This window comes from Erpetoichthys calabaricus, chromosome 16, assembly GCF_900747795.2.
Source record: "Erpetoichthys calabaricus chromosome 16, fErpCal1.3, whole genome shotgun sequence".
Lineage (NCBI taxonomy): Eukaryota > Metazoa > Chordata > Cladistia > Polypteriformes > Polypteridae > Erpetoichthys > Erpetoichthys calabaricus.
Window position 1 is genome coordinate 99,627,368 of NC_041409.2, and position 22,000 is coordinate 99,649,367.

At 43.3% G+C, this 22,000-nt stretch overlaps 1 protein-coding gene across 1 annotated transcript in view; it reads right to left on the bottom strand.

Annotated features, from left to right (window-relative positions):
* Window positions 1-469: 469 nt before the first annotated feature.
* arhgap5 (Rho GTPase activating protein 5) overlaps window positions 470-22,000 on the bottom strand; it is a 179,161-nt gene continuing 157,630 nt past the window's right edge. The window contains exons 6-7 of the mRNA XM_028821580.2: window positions 14,287-14,392; window positions 470-900 (exon numbers count right to left, since the gene is read on the bottom strand). Coding sequence (XP_028677413.1) covers window positions 576-900; window positions 14,287-14,392 — 431 coding nt within the window. The 3' untranslated portion in view covers window positions 470-575. The remainder of the gene's footprint in view (window positions 901-14,286; window positions 14,393-22,000) is intronic.

Genomic DNA, 22,000 nt, shown 5'->3' on the forward strand with positions numbered 1-22,000 from the left:
GTAGCAGGGCAGGCCCCACACCCCCTCACCCTCACGGAACTTCGGGTTTGGGAAGAAAAAAAAAAAAAAAAAATCCCCCAAAAGGAGCAAAGACAGCCAAGAAAACAGGCTGCGCCGAGTTTGTAACGTTCACTGCTTCAGCGAAGAGGAGGGCGTCTTAAAAAACAAACCAAAAAGCAGATTCTTAAGTTTCTCTATAAATATGTCATCCACAACAATAAGGAGCTTTAGAAAGTTCCCACAGACAGTTGCCAAGTGATGGACTGAGACTTCATGCAGCAGCAGCAGCCAAACGACATTTTGCAGCCTGCTCTGTTCTCTCCGGCCAACAAGACTTGGGTAGCAGTGTGCAAAGCGACTCCGCGGGATAAATTAGGAAGCACTGCCGGCATGACGGTGCAGCTGCTGTCCAAACAAAAGCTTCTTTTTTATTTTTTGTGTATCTCCCCCCCCCACCCGCCCAAACCACCCCCCCCCCCCCGCACCCCAAACTCTGTGCGACTTCAAATGGTGGGCAGCCATTCTTCAAAATCCACGTCCAGGTTGGAACATTCCCGGCGGCGCGTCTTACTTTATTATACCAAAGGGTCTGCTGGCAGCGGATGAATAAGCTGAGGTTGTAAAGGAGGTGGCAACAATGGCATCAAGGGTTCTACCAAGGGTCCTGAATTGGACATTTGCATGGGTGGGGGTGTGGACACAGTGTTGCACGTTTCGACGATTTCGCCGTTGTAGAAGAAGTACTGGCACTGCTGAATGAAGGACTCGATGACAGACTGATTGAGTTTAGTGGTAGACAACGTGTCCCGGTTTTCAAAGTCGGGTCTCATCAGAGTGGGCCAAAAGCAAATGGAGAGGTTATCCGCCGTCATTAAGTTGGCTTTACTCTGCTGGCTCACCCTGCGGGGAAACAAAAAAGAGAAAGAGGTGAACTACGGGAAGCGAGAGAGAAAAAGAGGAAAGATCACATACAAAAATCAGCAACCCACCATAAGGCAGCCGTCAATCAAACATTCATTTTCCACCATCTTATATGTGAGACCGGGTCACAGGGGCAGCAGCCTTAACAAACAGTGAGGCCCACACATCCCTTTTCCCTCAGCAACACTTGGCAACTCATACTGTGGGGTTGTTCCCAGGCCATCTTGGAGATATAATACTCCCACTGAGCCCAGGGGCTTCTCCCAGCATGTCGTTCCTGTAAAACCTCCACAGTGAGGCATCCCCATCAGATACCCAAAGCACCTCAAAGGGTCAGCAGCTCCACGCCGAGCCTCTCCTGGATGTCTGCACTTCTCACCCTGTCTCTACGGGACAGCCTAGCCGATCTGTGGAGAGAGCTCATTATGACCGCTTGCACCCAAACCTCATGACCATCAACCAGGCTGAAGAAAGCAGCACTGAACTGGCAAACAGCAGACACAGCTTGTTTGGTTTAATTCTGATTTCACGTCAGTACATCTGCAGGCCTTTACCGCTCCACAGTCCTGGTCGTTTGTCTTATATCTGTTAACGTGTTGTCTTTGCTTTTATTGTCAGCCTTGTAAATTTAAAATACACATTTTTATTATTAGGGAAAGTAGCATATCTATATATCTATAAAAACACTGTGTCACATAATTACTTGTGCACTACCCTTGGTATTAATTGAAAGCTTATGACCGACCCGTTCTGATCTTGAAACTCAGAACATTTTAGGTGACGTCGACCTCAGCAGAGAGACTTGCGTTTGTGTGTTTATTATGACAAAAAGAACCAGTGACATGGCAGAAAGAGAAAGAAGAGCGGTGGCATCTGCTGAGTGTCAAGCACATTACTCAAGGCAATTAAGTGACAAAGAACAAGAACGAATATGCGGATGGGACTCTGAAGAACATAAACAAGCAAGAAGTAATCCTGAACACTGCCTGACATGTTTAAGAAATCCAATAAATTTAGATGCCGGCAACCTGGTGGGAACTTTACACTTTATTGTAATAAAGACGCGGACACCACAAGCCCATCCATATTCAAAATCTATCATCAAGTCGAGGTATTGTGTTGATTGCTCATCAAACACCCAACTTTATTACTTTTACATTTTCTGATTAATGACATTGATTCTGCTGTAATTAGTAAACTTGTGAAATTCACAGTTGAAACTAAAATTGGAGGAACGTCAGAGTGGGCTTCTTAGCACACTGTGGTGGAATGAGCCTGTGGCTAAACGTGTTCCACGAGAGGGCGCCTCCTGGAGGGGATTTTTCAAGATGGTGTCCAATTTTGCCACCATTCTCATTTCCACAACCACTTCCAGTGTGTCTGGGGTTCACTCTGTGATGGCGCAGGCCTTCCTGAGAAGTTTGTTCAGGTCATTGTGTTTCTTCTGAGCTCAAGTTACTTCCACAGGAGAACACAATGTAGAATGCCACACAGGCTATTATGGACTGGTAGAACATTTCCAGCAGCTTGCTGCACACGTCAGAAGACCTGAGAATCTCCTCAGCAAGTCCAGTCTGCCGCGGACCCTCTTGTCCAGTGTCACTGTGTTGTCAGACGAGTCCAGTCTGCTGTTTATGTGAACTTTGAAGTTCTTGTAGCTCTGCACCACTTCCACATCCTCTCCCTGAATGGTGGCTGATCTCAGGGGCTGTTTGGCATGCTGAATGTCCACCACCAATCTTGCTGATGCTGGGCTGCAGGTGGTCCTTCCCTGCACCACAAGACAAAGTCCTCCATGACCTTCCTGACTCATCTCCATTATTAATGTAGCCAATGGTGGAAGAAGAAAAAAAAAACTTCTATAGGATGGCAAGGATTGGCACTGTGGTGCGACTTGTGAGATGGGAATGCACGCAGTAGGAATGTGGGACCTTCCAGACCCGGGTACACGTGTGCCCTTCTGGATGACGTTTCATTGTTTCAATCCATTCAGTCTGCCACAGGTGGACTCCAATCAAATTCGAGGAACATCTCAAGGAGAATTAAAGCAAACAGGACCACCTGACCACAGTTTGGATTTGAATACTTCTGGGAAGGAGAAATTTCATTTTGGATTTTCTAATAAATATGCAAACCTTTCTGCAAACACTTGGTCATTATGGGTTACTGAGTGTAGACTGATGCACAAACATGGCAGATGTATCCATTTAAAGCTGATTCGTGTGCAGACGGTGAAGGGGGTCTGCATGTGTTGTATGTGTTCCGGTATTATCTCTGCCACTCCAGATGTGTGTTCCTCAAATACACGTCGACATTTTCTGCTGGCAGTGCGTCATCGTAAAGCACTAAACTGACACTTGTGCTTTTTGCGCATTTAACGATGGTCTTCCTCGGCACCGGTGTTCCGTCTGTGGAGGTGGGCTGAGCAGGTAATCTGTGTGCAGATGTAAGAGATGGCAGCCGAGCCCTAAAGTGACATCCTGCCTCGAGTGAACTGCTGCCTTTCTCAACGGAGCTGAAGCCAGCAGTGGCCACTTTAATGACAGGCTTCGGCCCAAGATGATTACACATGCTAACCAAAATGTTCAAGAAAACATACTTGGTTCAGCTATTTTTAGCACCTTCATTGTTTCCAGGCCAATGTTATGACTTGTAAACACCATTTTAAGTAAGTAATTAACGTTCTTCCTAAAAGATGCACATCTAGCAGAGAAATGTGAATGGGAGACGCCAATCGCCACATTCAGATTCTCATGCTGGAGCTTAAAACAGATGCCCAACAAATGACAGGTTACTGAAGAAAGCTGCAATCCTTCAACCACTAGGTGACACCCTAAGGGCACGAGACCGCCGGATCATGTTCATGGCTGCCCGCCTGCCTGCTGGAGAACAAAACCAAACCTCCTCCAGAAACTTCACATCTGCGACTTTCAGTCACTTCCTTGGGAATGGATGCCTCTCTGCCTCCTCCACATCCTGAAACGACACTTTGTCACATACACTTGTGTTCAGAATAATAGCAATGTGTTTAAAAAAGTGAATAAAGCTCAAAATCCTTATAATAGCTTTTATTTCCATACGCACTAAAGCATTGGGGACTCTTCAAAATCAAAACATGAAGAAAAATTGTATCAAATTTGTGCTATTCCTTTACGGAAAGTGAAGAAAATGGAATGTTAGGCTGTTCAAAAAATAGCAGGGTCCGCATTCTTCTATACAAACTCAGACATTCACTGTATATACTGAAAAATGTTTCAAGATTTGGCTTTCCCTTGAATTGCTGGACTCATATTTCGTTGTTTCTGAGAACGGCTGCACGTCTGTGTTGCATGGAGTCGACCAACTTCTGGCCCCGGGTATTCCAGCCCAGGATGATCGGACTCCATTCCACAACTCTTCTCCATTTCTTGGTTTTGCCTCAGAAACAACACTTTTGATATCACCCCACAAGTTTTCTGTTGGATTAAGGTCCGGGGATTGGGCTGGCCACTCCGTAACGTCAATCTTGTTGGTCTGAAACCAAGATGTTGCTCAGTTACTGGTATGTTTGGGGTCATCATCTTGTTGAAGCCCCCATTTCAAGGGCATTTCCTCTTTGGCATAAGGCAACATGAGCTCTTCAAGGTATTCAAACTGATCCCTGGTATGCGATAAATGGGCCTGACACCATAGGATGAGGAACATCCCCGTATCATGAGTGCTCACGCCACCCTGCTTCACAGAGTACTGTGGCTTGAATTCAGTGTTTGGGGGTCGTCTGCGGTCCCTAGACCCAAAAAGAACAATCTTGCTTTCATCAGTCCACAAAATGTTGCTCCATTTCTCTTTAGTGTGTTCTTTGTAAATTGTAACCTCTTCAGCACACGCGTCTTTTTTCCCCAACAATGGGACTTTGCAGGGGGTTCTTGCCGACAGCTTGGCTTCACACAGGCGTCTTCAAATTCAAACACAGGTATTCACAGTGTCACACACGTGCGCATGGGAGTCAACTAAAGGGTCTAAATGAGAATAATTTCATGCCAGACCAGGGGGTGGCGGAGTGCACTGACCTTTTTCCTCACTTTCCTATAAACTGTTCATGGGAAATTCCTCCTGGCCCTGATGACGTCACTTCCAGTTCTGGACCCTTAGATGACGTCACTTTCGATGAAAAAAACCTATGATCGAAGAGACTTCCGGTTCCGGCCCTTTTGACGACATCACGTCCGGGTCCGAGCCTTTGGAAGAGAACCCTTTTGCTACTGCCCTCGATGACTTCATTTCCCTTTCTGGCCTTTACAGCCGCCATATTTGACTCACCTAATCAGTTCTGTTTTGGACTCCATTCTGAGCACGCCAGTGCTAGCAATTTACTCGTTTGCAGCCATGGAATATTACACAGCTGGCTGCCCCAAACCTTTTCACGACTCTGGTGTCTGTTTATTGTGACAACAGGTAACTTTAGACCACCTTGGATCTTCCTGGAGCTGATCATTGGCACAGTCTTTGCCATTTTGGCTGTTCTTCTATTGATTTGAAAGGCAGTTTTCCATTTTCTTCTTCATCTTTCAGGTTTTGGTTGCCATTTCAATGCATTTGTGATCATTTCAGCTAAGCAGCCTATCATTTTCTGCACTTCTTCATTTGTTTTCCCCTCTCCAGTCAACTTTTTAATCAAAGTACGCCGTTCTTCTGAACAATGTCTGGAACGACCCGTTTAACTCAGATTTTCAGAGAGAGACGCACTCTAAGCAGCATGTACAACATTAGCTGCCTTCCTTCCTTAAATAAGGGCCTAAATTGACACGAATCAATGACCTCACTAATTGGGCTCCACACTGCTGTTATTGTGAATGATTCAATTACACACAATCAGCAGCACATGTCATGACTACTCTACTACACCTACTAGTAAGTTATTTGCCGTGTAGAAATATAATTTTTACCAAAAAGAGTGATCAGGTTAGCGATGTCGGACTGCAATTATTTTGTGTTCAAAAAAAATAACAGTGCGTTTAAGAAAGTGAACTATTTTTCAATTGCTGTTATTTCATATTTCTAATGTAGTAGAAACATTACACGCTCAATTCCAAATCAAAGCACTAACAAATCTGATCAAGTCTGCGTTATTCTTTTACAAGAAGACTAGGAATCTGTTCAAAGAATAGCAGGGTCGCCCTTTTTCTCTTCAAGTTCCTGTGAATGTCTGGGTTTTGCTTCAGAAATGGCCATTTTTAAGGTCACCCCACGGCTTTTCAGTGGGGTTGAGCTGCCCACTCCATTACCTCAATCCTTTTATTTAGTCAGGAACCAAAGTGTCGCTCATGTTAGGTTAGGTTAGGTTTAGGTTTATCCATCCATCCATTTTCCAACCCGCTGAATCCGAACACAGGGTCACGGGGGTCTGCTGGAGCCAATCCCAGCCAACACAGGGCACAAGGCAGGAACCAATCCCGGGCAGGGTGCCAACCCACCACAGGGTTTAGGTTTATTTGTCATATATAGGTTAACACAGGGTCAACATAGTGCTTGGAGGGTCGTCGTCTTGTTGAAATGGCCACTACAGGGGCATATGGCAACATAATCTCTTCAAGTCTTTCAATGTATTCAGACAGATCCAGGATCCCTGGTATATGATAAACAGGCCCAACACCGTAGTGTGAACAACATCCCCTTACCGAGACTTTTGCTTGAATTCAGTACATGGAGATCCTCTAACATTCAGTTAATGACCACAAGGCCTGAAAAGAACAACTTTACTCTCAACATGCCATTTCTCTTTGGGCCAATCAATGTGTTTCTGATTCTGCTCATGCCGTTTTTTCCAACAGTGCTGCTTTATGGGGGCTTCTTGGCTGATAACTTAGCTTCGATCAAATGTCTTCTGACTGTAACGGGTCATTTTAGATCATCTTTGATCTTTCTGGAGGTGATGACTGGCTTCCAGTCTTCAATCTGTTTTAACACGAGTTGCTCGTTTTCTTCTGTGTGTGTTTTGGGGCTTTGTTGCCATTTTAAAGCTTTTGAGATCATTTCAGCTGAGCATCCTATGATTTGCTGCACCTCTTTAAACGTTTTCCCCTCTCCAATTAACTCGTGTCGTTCCTCTGAACAATGTTTGAAAAGGCACATGTTTGTTAGCAATTCAGAAGGGAAGATCTTTTTATCACAATGTGTGAAACATTTGCTTCCCTGACGGCTGTTGTTTTTTTTTTCACAGAATGAATGAATTCTCTAATTTAAGTCCGCACTTATGCTATTATTTTGAAGAATGAATGAGTCAATAACTCTGAACAAGCAGGGTACCTGTCATGACAGTTGGCTCGACTGTTTTTCTACTACACTGCTACATCTATGTACAAGGAAATTATTTGCCGTGCAGAAACATCAGTGCTACTACTAATCCGAGTGCTTCATTAGGTTACTGATGCTTATTCTGGTCTTGTAATTGGGGGGGGGGGGGGGGAAAGAGCCAAACTGGCTGTGAGCAAAGAAATCAGTTTACACAAAAAGAGGAAAATAATGAGCCAGAGCTCTGCCTGATGGGTCCTCGTTAAGATCATTTATGATGAAAACAGAAGGGCATGTGGCAACACGCAAAAAATAAAAAAATGTGTACGGGTGTAACGGCACAGCACACGTGAGTGTAATGATGAGCTGCTGCTATTTAAATAAAGTGACCCCAGGTGTGCAAATGAATGCATCTTAAAGCCGACGTTACACAAGTTCTTATTGGAGGTGTGGCTGCTGGTGAGTAAGGCAGAATCAAGCGCGGGTCACATGCGTGCCGAAAGAAATCTCTCAGTCCAAAAGTTCGTTTTCAAACATTTTGTCAAAATTCAAAGCAAACAGTCCACACAAGAATAACGAAAAATATAAAAAAAAAAAAGTAAGAAAAATGATTTTATTTACTTTAGTTATAAATGCACTAAAAAACAAATTTTTCTTTAACCACAATTTTCGTGGTTGTATGTGACTAAAGAAAATCGTGGGATGCACATCAACTAATTGATTCAAACAATTTGTTTAGCATAGTGGGGAATTACAATGTTGTTGTTGTTTTTTTTTTTGTGCACCAATTCTGAATGAATTTATTTTTGTGCACCAATTCTTGAGTAACAGTGACGCACAGGTGAGAAGAAAGAATAGGCTCTTGAGTTTGGGTTTAGGAATCTCCAGGGGTCTGATAAGTTGTGATCAGTTACAAACTGTGTAATTGTCTTTGCTGTGCCCTGTGGCAGGAGACCCATCTAGGTCTGGATTTCAAACACAATTAAAGTCACCAGCCATTATAATTTTAAGAGTGTCCACATTGGGAATGGATGCAAAAACGTTTCAGATGAAGTCCCTATCATCCATATTGGGTGCGTAGATATTTAATTATATAAAATATATAAATATTTCATTACCCATGACGATCACATATCGCCCTTCAGGATCAGATACTACATCTAATATTACAAATGAGATTCCTCTATCTATAAGAATTCCCACACCTCGAGTTTTCTTTGTAAAGCTGGAATGGAATATTTGGCCAGTTCTGTCTCTGTGCAGCCAAAACTGATCCTTGCTTAATAAGTGGGTCTCCTGTAAAAATACTACTTTAGCGTTTAGATCTGTTAGGTGGGAGAATGCTTTCTTTCTCTTTTATTCGTGATTGAGACCTTTAACATTCCAGCTCACAAAGTTAACTGTTTGGTGATCTTTTGTTGACATTCTGTAGTCTTAATTTAAGTTAGTACATTATTACATAAGACAGCTTTGACTTTTAAGTTCCAATTTTTCCAGGAGTTATTGCCATGAAGCCTATTGTTACATTGGTTCTTACAATTATAAGGATTAAAAGGATAGATAAGAAATAGCTTGCTCTCTTTCTCTCCCCCTCCCCACCCAGTCCCCCTGCCTTCCCATTTTGCCTCCCCAAGTGTGGCTAAACCACACTTCACAAAGTCCCAGTCCTCTGACATACCTACAGCATGGGAAAGGCGCAATATAAATAAAATGTATTATTATTATTATTATTAGACACAGAGCACATCCAAAACACAACTAGCCCCCCAGCAGCAGTGCATGAGGATTAAAATAAAGATATCTATTGATAAAGATATATATCTCCTGACAGTACAGTCTAAATACTATAAGCATAAAATGTAATCTTAAACAGTTTTGAGAGAGTAACCCAGGGAATGATGTTAAACAGTAGACCTGGATAAGCAGATAACGTTTGATAGTAAGCCCTAATACAATAAACCAAGGGTATGATGGTAAACAGTCCACTATGAAGAAAAATAAATTATTTGTAATGAACTGGAAAAGCTTCTTTAAAATTAGGGTTATTATATATATTATTACGTAATATATCTTCTTTGCAGAATGATTTGAAAACTAAAAAAATGTATTTTTTGGTCTCTCTTTTTCTGTTCAGGCTCTTATGGGATTAGCGCTCAGTCAAGTCAAGTTGGGGAGCATGCACTGGTTCAGAGTGTTGCCGCACCCACCACACGACGAAACAACTTGGGATCTTGGTTGGCAACCTCCCAGGCAGACACGCAGACCAGTCCCACCCTCCGGAAATGACCCTCTATCTGCCAGGTGTTACTTGGGCAACCCCTTGGCCTGGTCCAGCCACTCGAGTCCCCAACCATGACGATCCTGTGAGTTGGATCATCCTCGGGGAAACGCGCCACATGGCCGTAATGTCGTAACTGATGCTCCCTCACAATACAGGTCATGTGCCTCATTTGGGACTCCATGAGCAACACAAAGTCAAGCCAGCAGTACCCAAGGATTTTCTGGAGAGAGACAGTACCAAAGGAGTCCAGTCTTCGTCTCAGGTCACTGGATAGCGTCCATGTCTCGCAACCATATAGCAAGACAGGAAGCACCAGGACTCTAAAGACTTGACAACGACAACAGAACGGCAAGTTTACGGCATTACTTCCTCACCATGATCATCAAGGCTACTCCTTCACAAGAGTAAACAAGTAAAGTTGACCCGCGTATTTACCGACTCCACTCACTGCAGAAGGCAAGTGGGGGCAATTGGATGCGTCTCTCACTCGTATGCTCCGATATCGCACTATATTCTCTCTCTGTCATTGTTGTGTGTTCGTTAACTGGAATCGCATAACCATTGATTACAGTGAAATTTGTTACGTAATTGCAACGGTTTTGACGGAATATTGTATTGTCATTGATACTGAACACGTATGCAAAGTTTGAAGAAATTTGCTTTGCCAAATGTGGGTTTAAAATTTGACCCAGACAAGCAAACAGGCAGAGGAGTCAAGTTAAATAATATCGTTTAATTAAAAGGTTGTTACACACGTAGAATAAAAGCCAAAAAAAATTGGAAAAATATCTCTTCTCTAAACTTCGCTTTTCCTGTCAAACTTCAGTTGTTTCTGTATTTAAAGATGCTTTACTTCACCTTCAGTACGCTTAGGGCATACGGCACTGCACGCTCAACAGAGAACATTGTGTTACATTCTATTGGGCATGTTAAAGCCTGGTTTAAAACCATGTGCCCTCCATGCTTTACACACAGCAAGGCAGGTCACTAACTGAGACTGATCTGTAGTCAGAGAGACAAGAAAGTGTTAGAATACACCAATTCAATTCAGGGTGTGGGGGGCTCTAAGAACCTCCCATAGACTATACACTAATATACAGGCAAACACTTAATAGAACTTAATAACTAGTGAATGGCTCTTACAGGAGGGGATGTCAAACGTGACGACTTCAGATGCTGACCTTGTTGCCTGAGGATGTCGAATGACATGACTGCATGACGACTTTCTGGCACAGTTTCACAATTCCGAAGTATCACCCGCTCGCCATTTTTTTCTGACTGAGCTGGGGGTCTGTGTGAAGGGTTTACAGATACGGACAAAATTTCGGCCTTTTCTCCCCATTCTGTCGTGGTACGCAAAACACAAGACATCAGACATACGAGTACCTCTTCTGTTTGTCAGGTCCAAGTCATCCGCATTCCTTATTCCTCGTATTTACATTATACGCATTGCAATTCTGACTGAATGGTCATTGGTTCTCGACTCACACACATACACACACACACACACAGAACCTGCCCCTACGACTTAAGACAAAACCGGACCTGTTTGATTCTGGCGGGTCAAGTCACAGACTGGTTGAATCGAGCGAGTGACTGGGGACGTCTTGCTACACAACTGGTGGTCACGGGAGCTGCCCAAAACCCCACGACTCTGTAAAATTATGTAAATAAAATCGATAATTGAAAGATCCTACTTCTTTCTTATAAGGAACATCAATGGTTCCATCCACTTTATCTTAACTGCCAGAAGTACTTTTTGGCTACCTGTGGCCATGGAACCAAACCCAACATCCTAGCAACTCAAATCAAACTTTGGTTTTGTCTTCAGTCGTAAGGGCAGCTCAAGTGTATGCGAGTGCTGACAACCAATTAGCAACAAAACACATAAAGCATGAAAGAGAAATAAGGAATGACGAGGGTCCAACTGCGGCCTGCAATGCCTGACGAAAGGTCATATAACACCCACAACATCTGTCCTGAAACTCCCTCTGAGTCACATTAGCCTCACACAACCCCGATGGGCATACAACGGGCGTTTCGTGACTGACCTCATAAGTACGGTGAACTGTTGTAAGGAACTCGGCTGTCTTGAATCTCACAAACAGAAGAGAGGCTCGTCTGTCTGATGTTGCGTGTTTTATGTACCACAACAGAATGGAGGGGTGGGATCCAAGGGCTGAGATTGTGTCTCAGCTTGACGCACCTGTAAAGCCTTTGTGGTGGGCACCGACTCTGCGAGGCAGCACGATACTCGGCACGAGCTCATGATGCTTAGAAAATGTAAAACTGTGCTGGAAACTCATCACAGAGGCATCTTAATTTGTCATTGGCTGTGACTTCTAATTGTGTAATCTGACATCCTCAGGGGACTAGATTAGTGAGTGAGGTCGTCAGGTCTGACGCCCCCTTCGAGTAGGAAGTCATGTAATGTGCCACCAGCTTTAGCCAGGGTGCCAACAAGGCCTCTTGCACAACAACTGTCTCTCTTTTTCCGTTGCACACCATGTCCCCCCCTCTGTGTGCAAAAGAACATCTAAGTAGACATCAGGAGAAACCCCATGCGGGCATTCTGCTACAGGGGACATTCATGAGCCATGTGCCAGTCCATTTAAAGTCATCAGTGACCTGTACCTCCACGTCTTTGGGTTGCAGATGTGCAGACATGAGAAGAACATGCAAACTGCACCCAGACAGCAACCTGGAATGTAAACCCAGAACTCCAGGAACTAACAGGCGCCAATGCTGACAGCATTAAGAGTGCCAGCCTGCCAGGCGAGTGTACATGTGATATAAAGATCAATACAAAGGCTCAGAATACAGCGTGGCCTAGAGGTTATGGCTCTGGGCCTAGGACTTCAATTCCCCAAGGCTGTGGGTTCAAATCCTGGTATTAACACAGTGTGACCCTGAACAAATCACTTCACCTGCATGTGAATCCAAGTGAAACACCAAAATCAGCCAAATAAAAATCAGCAAGACGAAAACGGACATAGAAACCTCGGTTTTATGGTCTGAAATACTACGGGAGGTCAACCAGAAGGCAACTCAGCCCACTGTGATCAACGCAATGAGTTCTCAGTAACATCTAGAAGTAAGTCCTTGTTAAGATCAAACAGTTAGACATCTTGTCTTTGCTTTTCATTTGCAGAAGTGTTAGAAATTCCACTTAGTCATTAAAGAGACACATTTATGCTGCATACATTAACACGTGTTGGCAGTGAACTGAACGCACAGCTGTAAACTTGAAGAAATGCACACACACACACGCACACACACACACAGGCATGTGGGTGCATCTTTGTATGGAATTTCAATATCTTGTAGTCACAGTGAACTCTGCTTCGGCAGCTGAATTCAAATGCCCAAAATGCCCAATTATCACATCAATAATTGCATCTATTCTAATACTTTTATTTCTTTTTACATTTGGCATCCACCAGTTACCCTGATATAACCTTCTCCACATGGCTGATGGACACGGTCAACAAAGGGGTTTTTTCAAAAACACAAAGTTAATACTAAATCTGATGCTCTACGCTTCAAACCTTGCTTGTGAACCACTCAATAAAACACAGCAGAACCCCGATGCCCTGAGGTGATGTGGACCGATGCTACAACGGAGAAAATGGACAGCTGTGGCCATTTTGGATTCAGCATTACCAATATAAAACATTTTGGCATGGTATCACTTTTAACACCTTGAAGGTGAGGTACGAGTGAAGTCGTATTTTATTGAGCCCGTCAAGGTGCTCCGTTACAAGAGAACTCGGGAGACCGCCACTATGGACGCCGTCAGCTTGCTGGCGAGATTTGTTGCTGCGTCTCAGTTATTTACTATGGTGCTGCCAACTAGTGGATAGCCATAGACTTTTTTCTTTTTTGGTGTGGCCACAGCTTGCTGAAAATAGTGTTAACAATAGACAGTGTGAGAGTTCTGACCCTTTTGAGACCCTCTCTGATGGGGCGACATGTCGAAATGCGATTGACATGTCCGTCGAGGGCTGCCTGTCCACCACCACAGGTTCACAGCATCAGGAGAGGCAACTGCGAGCTCACTGCCTCCATGCGCAACACGTCTGTCGCCCGATGGGTGATGCAGGGAACGTTATAACTTGGCCACTGACCTGGCCCCGGCCCTGTCTGTGTGTTAGAGTGTTAGCTCCCGCCACAAGAAATAATCTTGCTGTTCCTGTGTCGAGTTGATTAAAGCTGATTTTGTAAAGTACTGGGACTCATCTTTGGGGTGTAAGGCAGCGACTCACACGTCACAACAGTCTGTTGTTATGTTGATGTGAAAAAGACGTAAAGCTGCTGATGGTCTGAAACAACTAGATTTAATGCAAGATGAACATTTTGATGATAAATGGCAGAGACTGTGATAGTGACATTTGATTGGATGATGTGAAACCTGAAGACTCTGAGCCTGATGCAGATCATCATCACAACACTTTCAACTTGTCACAACTGTCAGGACAGCACGACATGGACATTCAGCCACCCACTGAGCACAAATGGACACTAACTTCTAACTATGTTGTGTGCACCAAGCGTGGACAGCGCAAATAAACGCGTTGTATTTAGGGCACGTGTGCTTCAGCGCCCGCACTCTGCGAAGTGCCATACCTTCTAGGACTCTCCTTCATTTATTTATTGCCGCAGTTCACAATACATTTACCTATTTGTGTTGCGTGTCACGTCTGGAGGACACCGGCCATGGCTCATTACCTGTTGTGTAATTTATTTATTTCATTTTGCCTGAAACACTCCTCCACAGTATGAAGCCTGAGCGACAACATTATCAATTCACCTACCTATTCAAGTGAGTGATGACGTATTTAAAAACTTCGTAATTCACAGGTGGGAATTTCTTCACGATTTCCTTGAGTGCCAGCAGTCTCTCCATTTTTTCAGGTATTTCTGCAAAGTGGAAAGAAAAATGAAGAAAAAAAAAATTAAATATCTGCATCATAAAAATCTGACCATGGGCTGCCGACGTTCAAAAATAAGCAGCTGAAGCACACGCCGCACCTCGGGGGGTTAAAACCAATCTGGCCTGCACAAAGAAGCTCACAGGGTGTTGTGTGGCACTGAAAGGCGCTTGATTAAAGTCAGGCCTCCACCAACTGTTAGGATGTGTTTGGAAACATCAGAGAGATAAAGCTGTGAATTTGTAACGCAAAAATGATTTCAAACAGTAAAGGAATGTGATTTACACTTTAGCATCCACTGAGCAAATCACAACACATAAAGCCAGCCTGATCGACTAGGTAAAAAAATCAGGAGTGGTCTCCCCTCGACTTTCTCATAGATCAGATATGGGGATGGATATTTGAGGAGCAACCTGCAAGACAAGGATTATATTCTAATATTCTGTACATTAAAGAACCAGAAAAAAACAAATCAAATCAAATTAATAACATATTGAACAATTATTATAAAAGTAAGTTGAATAAATCGGGTTGTGCAGCTTCATGAATAAACGGTAAAGTACCACTTCTGGTTAGCGGAGATAGCCCAAAAGTTGATAGAAATCTACGTTTTGTACCTCATACTTGTATGCAGAAGTCGGTTGATCTGAGTGAAAGTGTATTCAAGTTATTATGGTTACACACTGTCACACACGTGTGAGTAGGAGGCAGCTAAAGGGCCTGAGTAATGGTAATAAAACATCCAACCAGGGGGCGGCGGAGATTGCCGACGGTCTCTCTCAGTTCCCTACAGATATTTCCTGGTAAATCCTGCATGGCTCCAATCCCTTTGATGATGTCACTTCCGGTCCAGAAGACATCACTTCCAGTGTTAGGCTCTCCATCTTTGTTTCATGTAATCAGTTCTGTTTTAGACTAAGTCTTGTGAACAACTGTTTGAAAATGTACTATATTTGCACCCAGGATACATTATACGGATGGCTGCCCCAAACCAGATAGATAGATAGATAGATAGATAGATAGATAGATAGATAGATAGATAGATAGATAGATAGATAGATAGATAGATAGATAGATAGATAGATAGATAGATAGATAGATAGATAGATAGATAGATAGATAGATAGATACTTTATTAATCCCAAGGGGAAATTCACAAACTCCAGCAGCAGCATACTGATACAAAAAACAATATTAAATTAATGAGTCAGAAAAATGCAGGTAAAAACAGACAATAACTTTGAATAATGTTAACATTTAACCCCCCCGGGTGGAACTGAAGAGTCGCATAGTGTGGGGGAGGAACAATCTCCTCAGTCTGTCAGTGGAGCAGGACGGTGACAGCAGTCTGATTATTTGTGACAATACACACAGACAGACCTAATTTCAAAAATGGTATTTTTGGACTCCGGGAGGTCTAAAACGTTGAGATTCTTCAAAATCTTGAAATCGAATTTTTGGACAATTACAATACTTTCCCTACACTTCGTATAAGAGAAAGTAAAAAAGCAAAGGCCTGCGTGCGCCTGTGTGTTTACAGTCCTTCAAAGCAATCTGATTGGTTCGGTTTGGCGTTGGTGACATGATCAAAAGAGGACGTGCGAATGCGAGACACATGAGGAGAAGAAAAGACGTACGAGGACCACCGAAAGTCGCCTTTGAAATATAAAAGTGGACAGGAGGTGAGCAAGGCGGCTCGAAAATGACAGTCTGAGAAGAAAGGTTTGAGAGATCAGCACCGGGTGAGAGAGTTTCAGACACATGAGGATACCAAGGTAAGGTGCTGAAAGTACGCATAGAATAAATTAAGTAAGTATTTATATTCTCTTACCCTATTACCTGTGGCTAAAAAGAAATAAATGCTTTAAAAACATCAGACTGGCAAAATTAATTTAACTTCCACAATCCATTATTCTGAAGTTTACAAAATGGCACCTCTGCAAAGGACTCTCAAAAAATGTGAGAAACAAAATTTTCTGGTCTGATGAAACCAAAATTGAACAGTTTACTGTCAATTCTGAATGTTACGTCTGCAGGAAACCAGACATGGCTCATCACCTGTGTGATAGCATTCCAAAAGTGAAGCATGGTGGTGGTGGCAGCATCAGGGACTGGGAGACCAGACAGGGTGGAGGGAAAGATGAACAGCTGAAACTTTAGAGGATACCCTTAGAGAAAGCCTCCTCTGAATGCTCTGGACCTCTGACTGGGCCAAAGGTTCACAAAGCAAAGACAACACCAGAGTGGCTTAGGGGACACCTCTGTGAATGTTCAAGAGTGACACAGCCGGCACCCCGACTTGAAGCCAATGACACATCTCTGGAGCTACCTAAAGACAGCCTGCCATCAGCGGTCTCCCCATCCAACCTGACAGAGCTTGAGAGGAGCTGCAGAGTAGAAGGGCTGAGAAATCTCCAAATCCAGGTTGGTGAAGCTCATTGCGTCAGACCCAAGAAGACTCCAGGCTGGAACTGCACTGATGCGATGCCCACTTAATGGGCGCAGTTTGCTTTTGAATTTTCACTTTCACAGTGAAAAAACGACTGCAGCTAATGTTTAACTGCTGCTTATTCTGCAGATCAATGATCACCGGTATCATTGTACTACTCCACCACACTGCACAAACTGGCAAGTCACATACGGCAAGCAAAGTGGGGAGATGAGATGTCACAAGTGAAAATTCACATAAAGTATGAGCACAGCAAATCACTTGCCACAATCATTTCAGACAGACTGACAGATAAACAGACAGGATAGGCACAGAGAGGTAGACAAACAGGAAAGGCACTATATGATAGCTAGACTGACAGACAGATAAGAAAGGGACTAAATAACTGAGATTGATAAATGTGAAAGGCACTATACAATAGACAGACATAAAGATACATGAATACAAAACATGCTATATCACAAGATTATACATACTGTAGCTACGTATGAAAGGCACTATATAAAAGAAAGACAAAGAGATAGACAAATACTTAGATGGGAATGAAAGGCACATTACACATAGGTATGAAAAATGATATACCCAAAATTATAAATATAAAAGGCACTATATAACAGACAGATAGATAGATAGATAGATAGATAGATAGATAGATAGATAGATAGATAGATGGATGAAAGGCACTATATGACAGACAGACAGATAGATAAAAGGCACTATATGACAGACAGACAGATAGATAAAAGGCACTATATAATAGATAGATAGATAGATAGATAGATAGATAGATAGATAGATAGATAGATAGATAGATAGATAGATAGATAGATAGATAGAGTTGTATTTATCCCAAGGGGGAAATTTGGCTTTTTGCAGAAGCTCTTTAAATAAATACACACACCAGAATGGCTATAAAGCAAGAAAATTAAAAACAAAGAATAAAGTTCTGACTTGGTAGTCCCAGTGAGGCTCTATAAAGGTGTATTGCTGTTGGTGTGAAGGACCCCCAGTCGCATTTCTTGACACTCTTTTGTTGAATGGATCGTTGCCTAAAAGTCCCCAGTGTTGGTTTGACACAGATGGGACGTGCAGCATTCTTCATAATGGCACTGAGTTTTGTCTTAGTGCTCTCCTCTTCTACTACTTCCATGGGGACCACAGTGTGTCCCATTAAAGGAGTCTGTCCTTTTAATTAGCTTGATGATTCGGTGGTCCTCTCCTGAAGTGATGTTACCAGCCCAACACACCACACTGGTGATCCCCGAGTTGTAGAAGATGTGAAGGAGGTCACTTCCCACATTAAAGGAGCGCAGTCTCCCAAGGATGACGAGCCTGCCTGCTCTGCCCTGTCTTCTCTAGTTCCTCTGTGTCATCAATGTGGACCCCCCAGGTACTAGCAGAGCACCACCTGCACATCCACTCCCTGAACTCTGACCAGACGTGTCGGCTCTCTGCTGTGGTGAACGTCAGTAAGCAGCTCTTCGGTTTGCTGCTGTTAAGTTGCTGACAATTCTCAAAGTTCTCCCCCCTGACTCCTCTCCCTGTTCTCGTCCCCCTTTATCAACACTCCCCCCCCCCCCCTTTAAGTGCCAAATCATCTGTGAATACCTGCAAGTGACCCGACCTGCTGTTATATTTATAGTCGCAGGTGTCTCCTTTGTTGTTACTCATCTGGATCAAAAAGAAGGCTCTTCAATGGAGTCGCAGTGCATAATAAACGGAGCAAAAAAAACAAGATCTGCAGAAATCATTTTACCAGCATTGTGTAGAAAATTACAGGCCTTCACCCAACTTAAATGAACACCATCATGTCTTTGTGGATTGCAGCATGTAGGTATTACTTTAGAACATGATGACTCCAAAGGAGTAGGGATAAAAGAGACCCTTGTGTTCAGGGAATTGATAATAATAATAAATAAGAAACACTCGACTGTACAGAAATTACAAACCCCGAACATGCAGCCTTAATGATCAGCATTTCCAAAGAAAGAAAAAAAAAATAAGTGGAACTGCTTTCTGAAGTCAAAAGAACGACTTTGTGAATGTCTTTGTAATGTAGTGAGCACTTCACAGCTTCCACAATTCATTTTAAAACAGCAAAGTCCCTCGTGGTGTTTTCACACCAATTCATTTGAATAATTCAGTGACGACTTTAATATCGGAACAGGCGGCGAAATCTCACAGGGTCAGGAACAGCAGCCGCCTCTGAGACAGAGAGAGAGGAGGTCGGGAGCCTGTACCGATACAGCCACCACACCACACCACGGCCCACCTCAGGATCCCAAATTAAGAGCCGAGCGGGTGACGTTGGACACCTCAGCACCACACAAGTTCGACTGGAGTGGAACAGTGCGAGGTTTCTTATGGTGGCTGGAGTGCCAATCTTCACACCAAAGGTTGGAGGACCTGGATGCAGGTTAACAGCTTTGGCTTAGGTGGACCACATTGGTATCCATCTGTGGTCAATTCAGTTGATTGGACTGATCCAGAAAGACACACACCTATCTATCAAAGTTAGAACATCAGAACACTCTAGACGAGGACAGGCTATTCAGCCCAACAAAGCTCGCCACTCCCATCCACTTTTTTCTTCCAAAACAACATCAAGTCGAGTTTTGAAAGTCCCTAAAGTCTTACTGTCTACCACACTACTTGGTAGTTTATTCCAAGTGTCTATCGTTCTGTGTGTAAAGAAAAACTTCCTAATGTTTGAGCAAAATTTACCCTTCACAAGTTTCCAACTGTGTCCCCGTGATCTTGATGAACTCATTTTAAAATAACAGTCTCGACCCACTGGACTAATTCTCTTCATCATTTTAAACACTTCAGTCATGTCTCCTCTTCATCTCTATAAAGGCTCAGCTCTTTTAATCTTTCCTCATCAGTCATCCCCTGTATAGTCCTGGACTCAGCCGAGTCGTTCTTCTCTGGACCACCTCTAGTGCTGCTATGTTCTGTTTGTAGCCTTGAGACCAAAACTGCACCCAGGACTCCAGATGAGGCCTCACCAGTCTTCTTCTATAATACGCTACCGTGGCTGTCCATTTGTCTGTCCAGGATTTTAAATCACCCGTACCTCGCAAACCGTTTGAACTATTGACCTGAAATTTGGTACACATATACTACGTGACGTCTACTGTCCGCTTTCACAGTGATGATTGACCTCCAAGGTTATTCCTCATTTTATTTCTATTGTAGAATCAACTCTCAGCAGTGGCCAGCAGGGCGCCCGTGTGGGCACCGTTCTCATCACTACAACCTTCACCGTCACTTCCCCTACCTCTTCATATCTTAAATCATTCTTGAGGTAGATTGAAGACTTAAGTGTCAACTTACGTGAAAAATTAAGGAAAATATACTAAATAATTGCAACACAAATGCTGACTTAATCGGTTTTAACGTGAAAAGATGCTGACGGGAGAAGAGAAGAAACGGGCCGCTAGGGTGGAGAAGAGAAGAGCTGCATAGGGAGCAACAAACGCATCAACCTCTGAGCAAACGAATGGTAAACGTACAGAGAAAGAGAATGAAAACTAGGAATGCTCAAGTCAAGTGTATTCACTGCACATTATCGTTATAGCAGTGCGCCATTACTGGTGTGTCATAAAGCTCGAGCAGAGCCTCCTGTGACTTGTACTCCACACATCAAGGCGCTATATAACCTGACATTCTGTAGGCCTTCTTAATGGCTTCTGAACACTGCCTGGAAGTCGAGAGCTTACAGTCCACTACGACTCCTAAATCCTTCTCATTAGGTGGACTCTCAATTTTCCGACCGCCCATTGTGTATTCAAACCTAAAAGTTCCTACTATTATTATTTACTTATTTATTTAGTAGACACCTTTATCCAAAGCGACTTACAAATCAAGTAGTCAGCACTTTGCAAACCTGAAGTCCAACCAAAGAAACGAGATCGGAGGTGTGGTACGCAGGACAAAGCAATATTGCAGGTTAAGGGCCTTGCTGAAGGGCCCAGGGCAGCTTACGGGATTCAAACCGGCAACCTTCCAATTGCCAGCACAGATCCCTAGCCTCAGAGCCACCACTTCACCCTCTCTGAGGCAAACAACATAAAAGTCTTCACAATGCCACCCTTAATCAGACTGGGAACCAAAATGTTTTAATACAAACTGACCATTGTGGTCTTCATTCATTTCTTGTGAATTTCCCCTTGGGATTAATAAAGTCTGTCTGTCTGTCTGTCTGTCTTCAAATGTGGAGATGGTTTTCCAGTAGCGTTTCCTTGGACCTGACCGCACGACTAGATGACTAATCCTGAGTAGAAGCATGGAAAGGTAACTTGGACCCTGAAGTACAACGCTGGAAACAGGGACTCAAGAGACTCCAAACTACAAGGGCAAGAAGCCTTTGGAACGACCTGGTCATTAAGTGTCATCTGACCTCCATCTCCATCACAATATGCTTAACCCAAAAACATGCAAACAATTAGAATCGGTCATGTCTTTATTGAACTCTTAAAAAAACTAAATAGAAAAAGCTATCTCTTTTTAAAAGAGGACATCATTCCGTGCCAGGAAACACAAACTCTGCTCAGGAGAGGAGCTGTGAATGCTCCATGAGTTAGGAATCTGACAAAGCGAGCTTCAAGCTGACTCACAATAGGGCTTGAAAAGCGTTGGTTGCCAGTTCTGAACGTTTCTTTCCCCACTTGACTAAAATGGACTTTTATTTTATGTGCGGTTTCAATTCCAGTTGTTTGAATCAATGACTTCCCCCTTTACAGCAACCACTGATTTCTTGTAGAGACCAAAATCACACCAGGAAGACTTCATTGGGCCTTGTTTTTTGACAGCCCCCCAATCCTTGACTCTCAAAGATGACCAGAAACCCCCATAAAAAAAAAAAAAACAATTGTAAGGAAAAACAATGGTAGAAATCTTCTGAAAGGCAATTCAAAGAGAGAACCCCTTCCAGTTAGATTGGGTGTACAAAGGGGGTCACAAAATTGATAAACACAACACAGAACACAAGTAGCCCTCTTCAGAGAGCGAGATGTCCAGTCTGTCATGGCCACCGCAGAAGTTGACTGCATAAATGACTTTTTTCTTGCACTGCACTCCCCACCAAGCGTAGAGGCCCAGAGCACCACGACAACTCCCAAGGGTAAAATGGAAGAATATGTGACA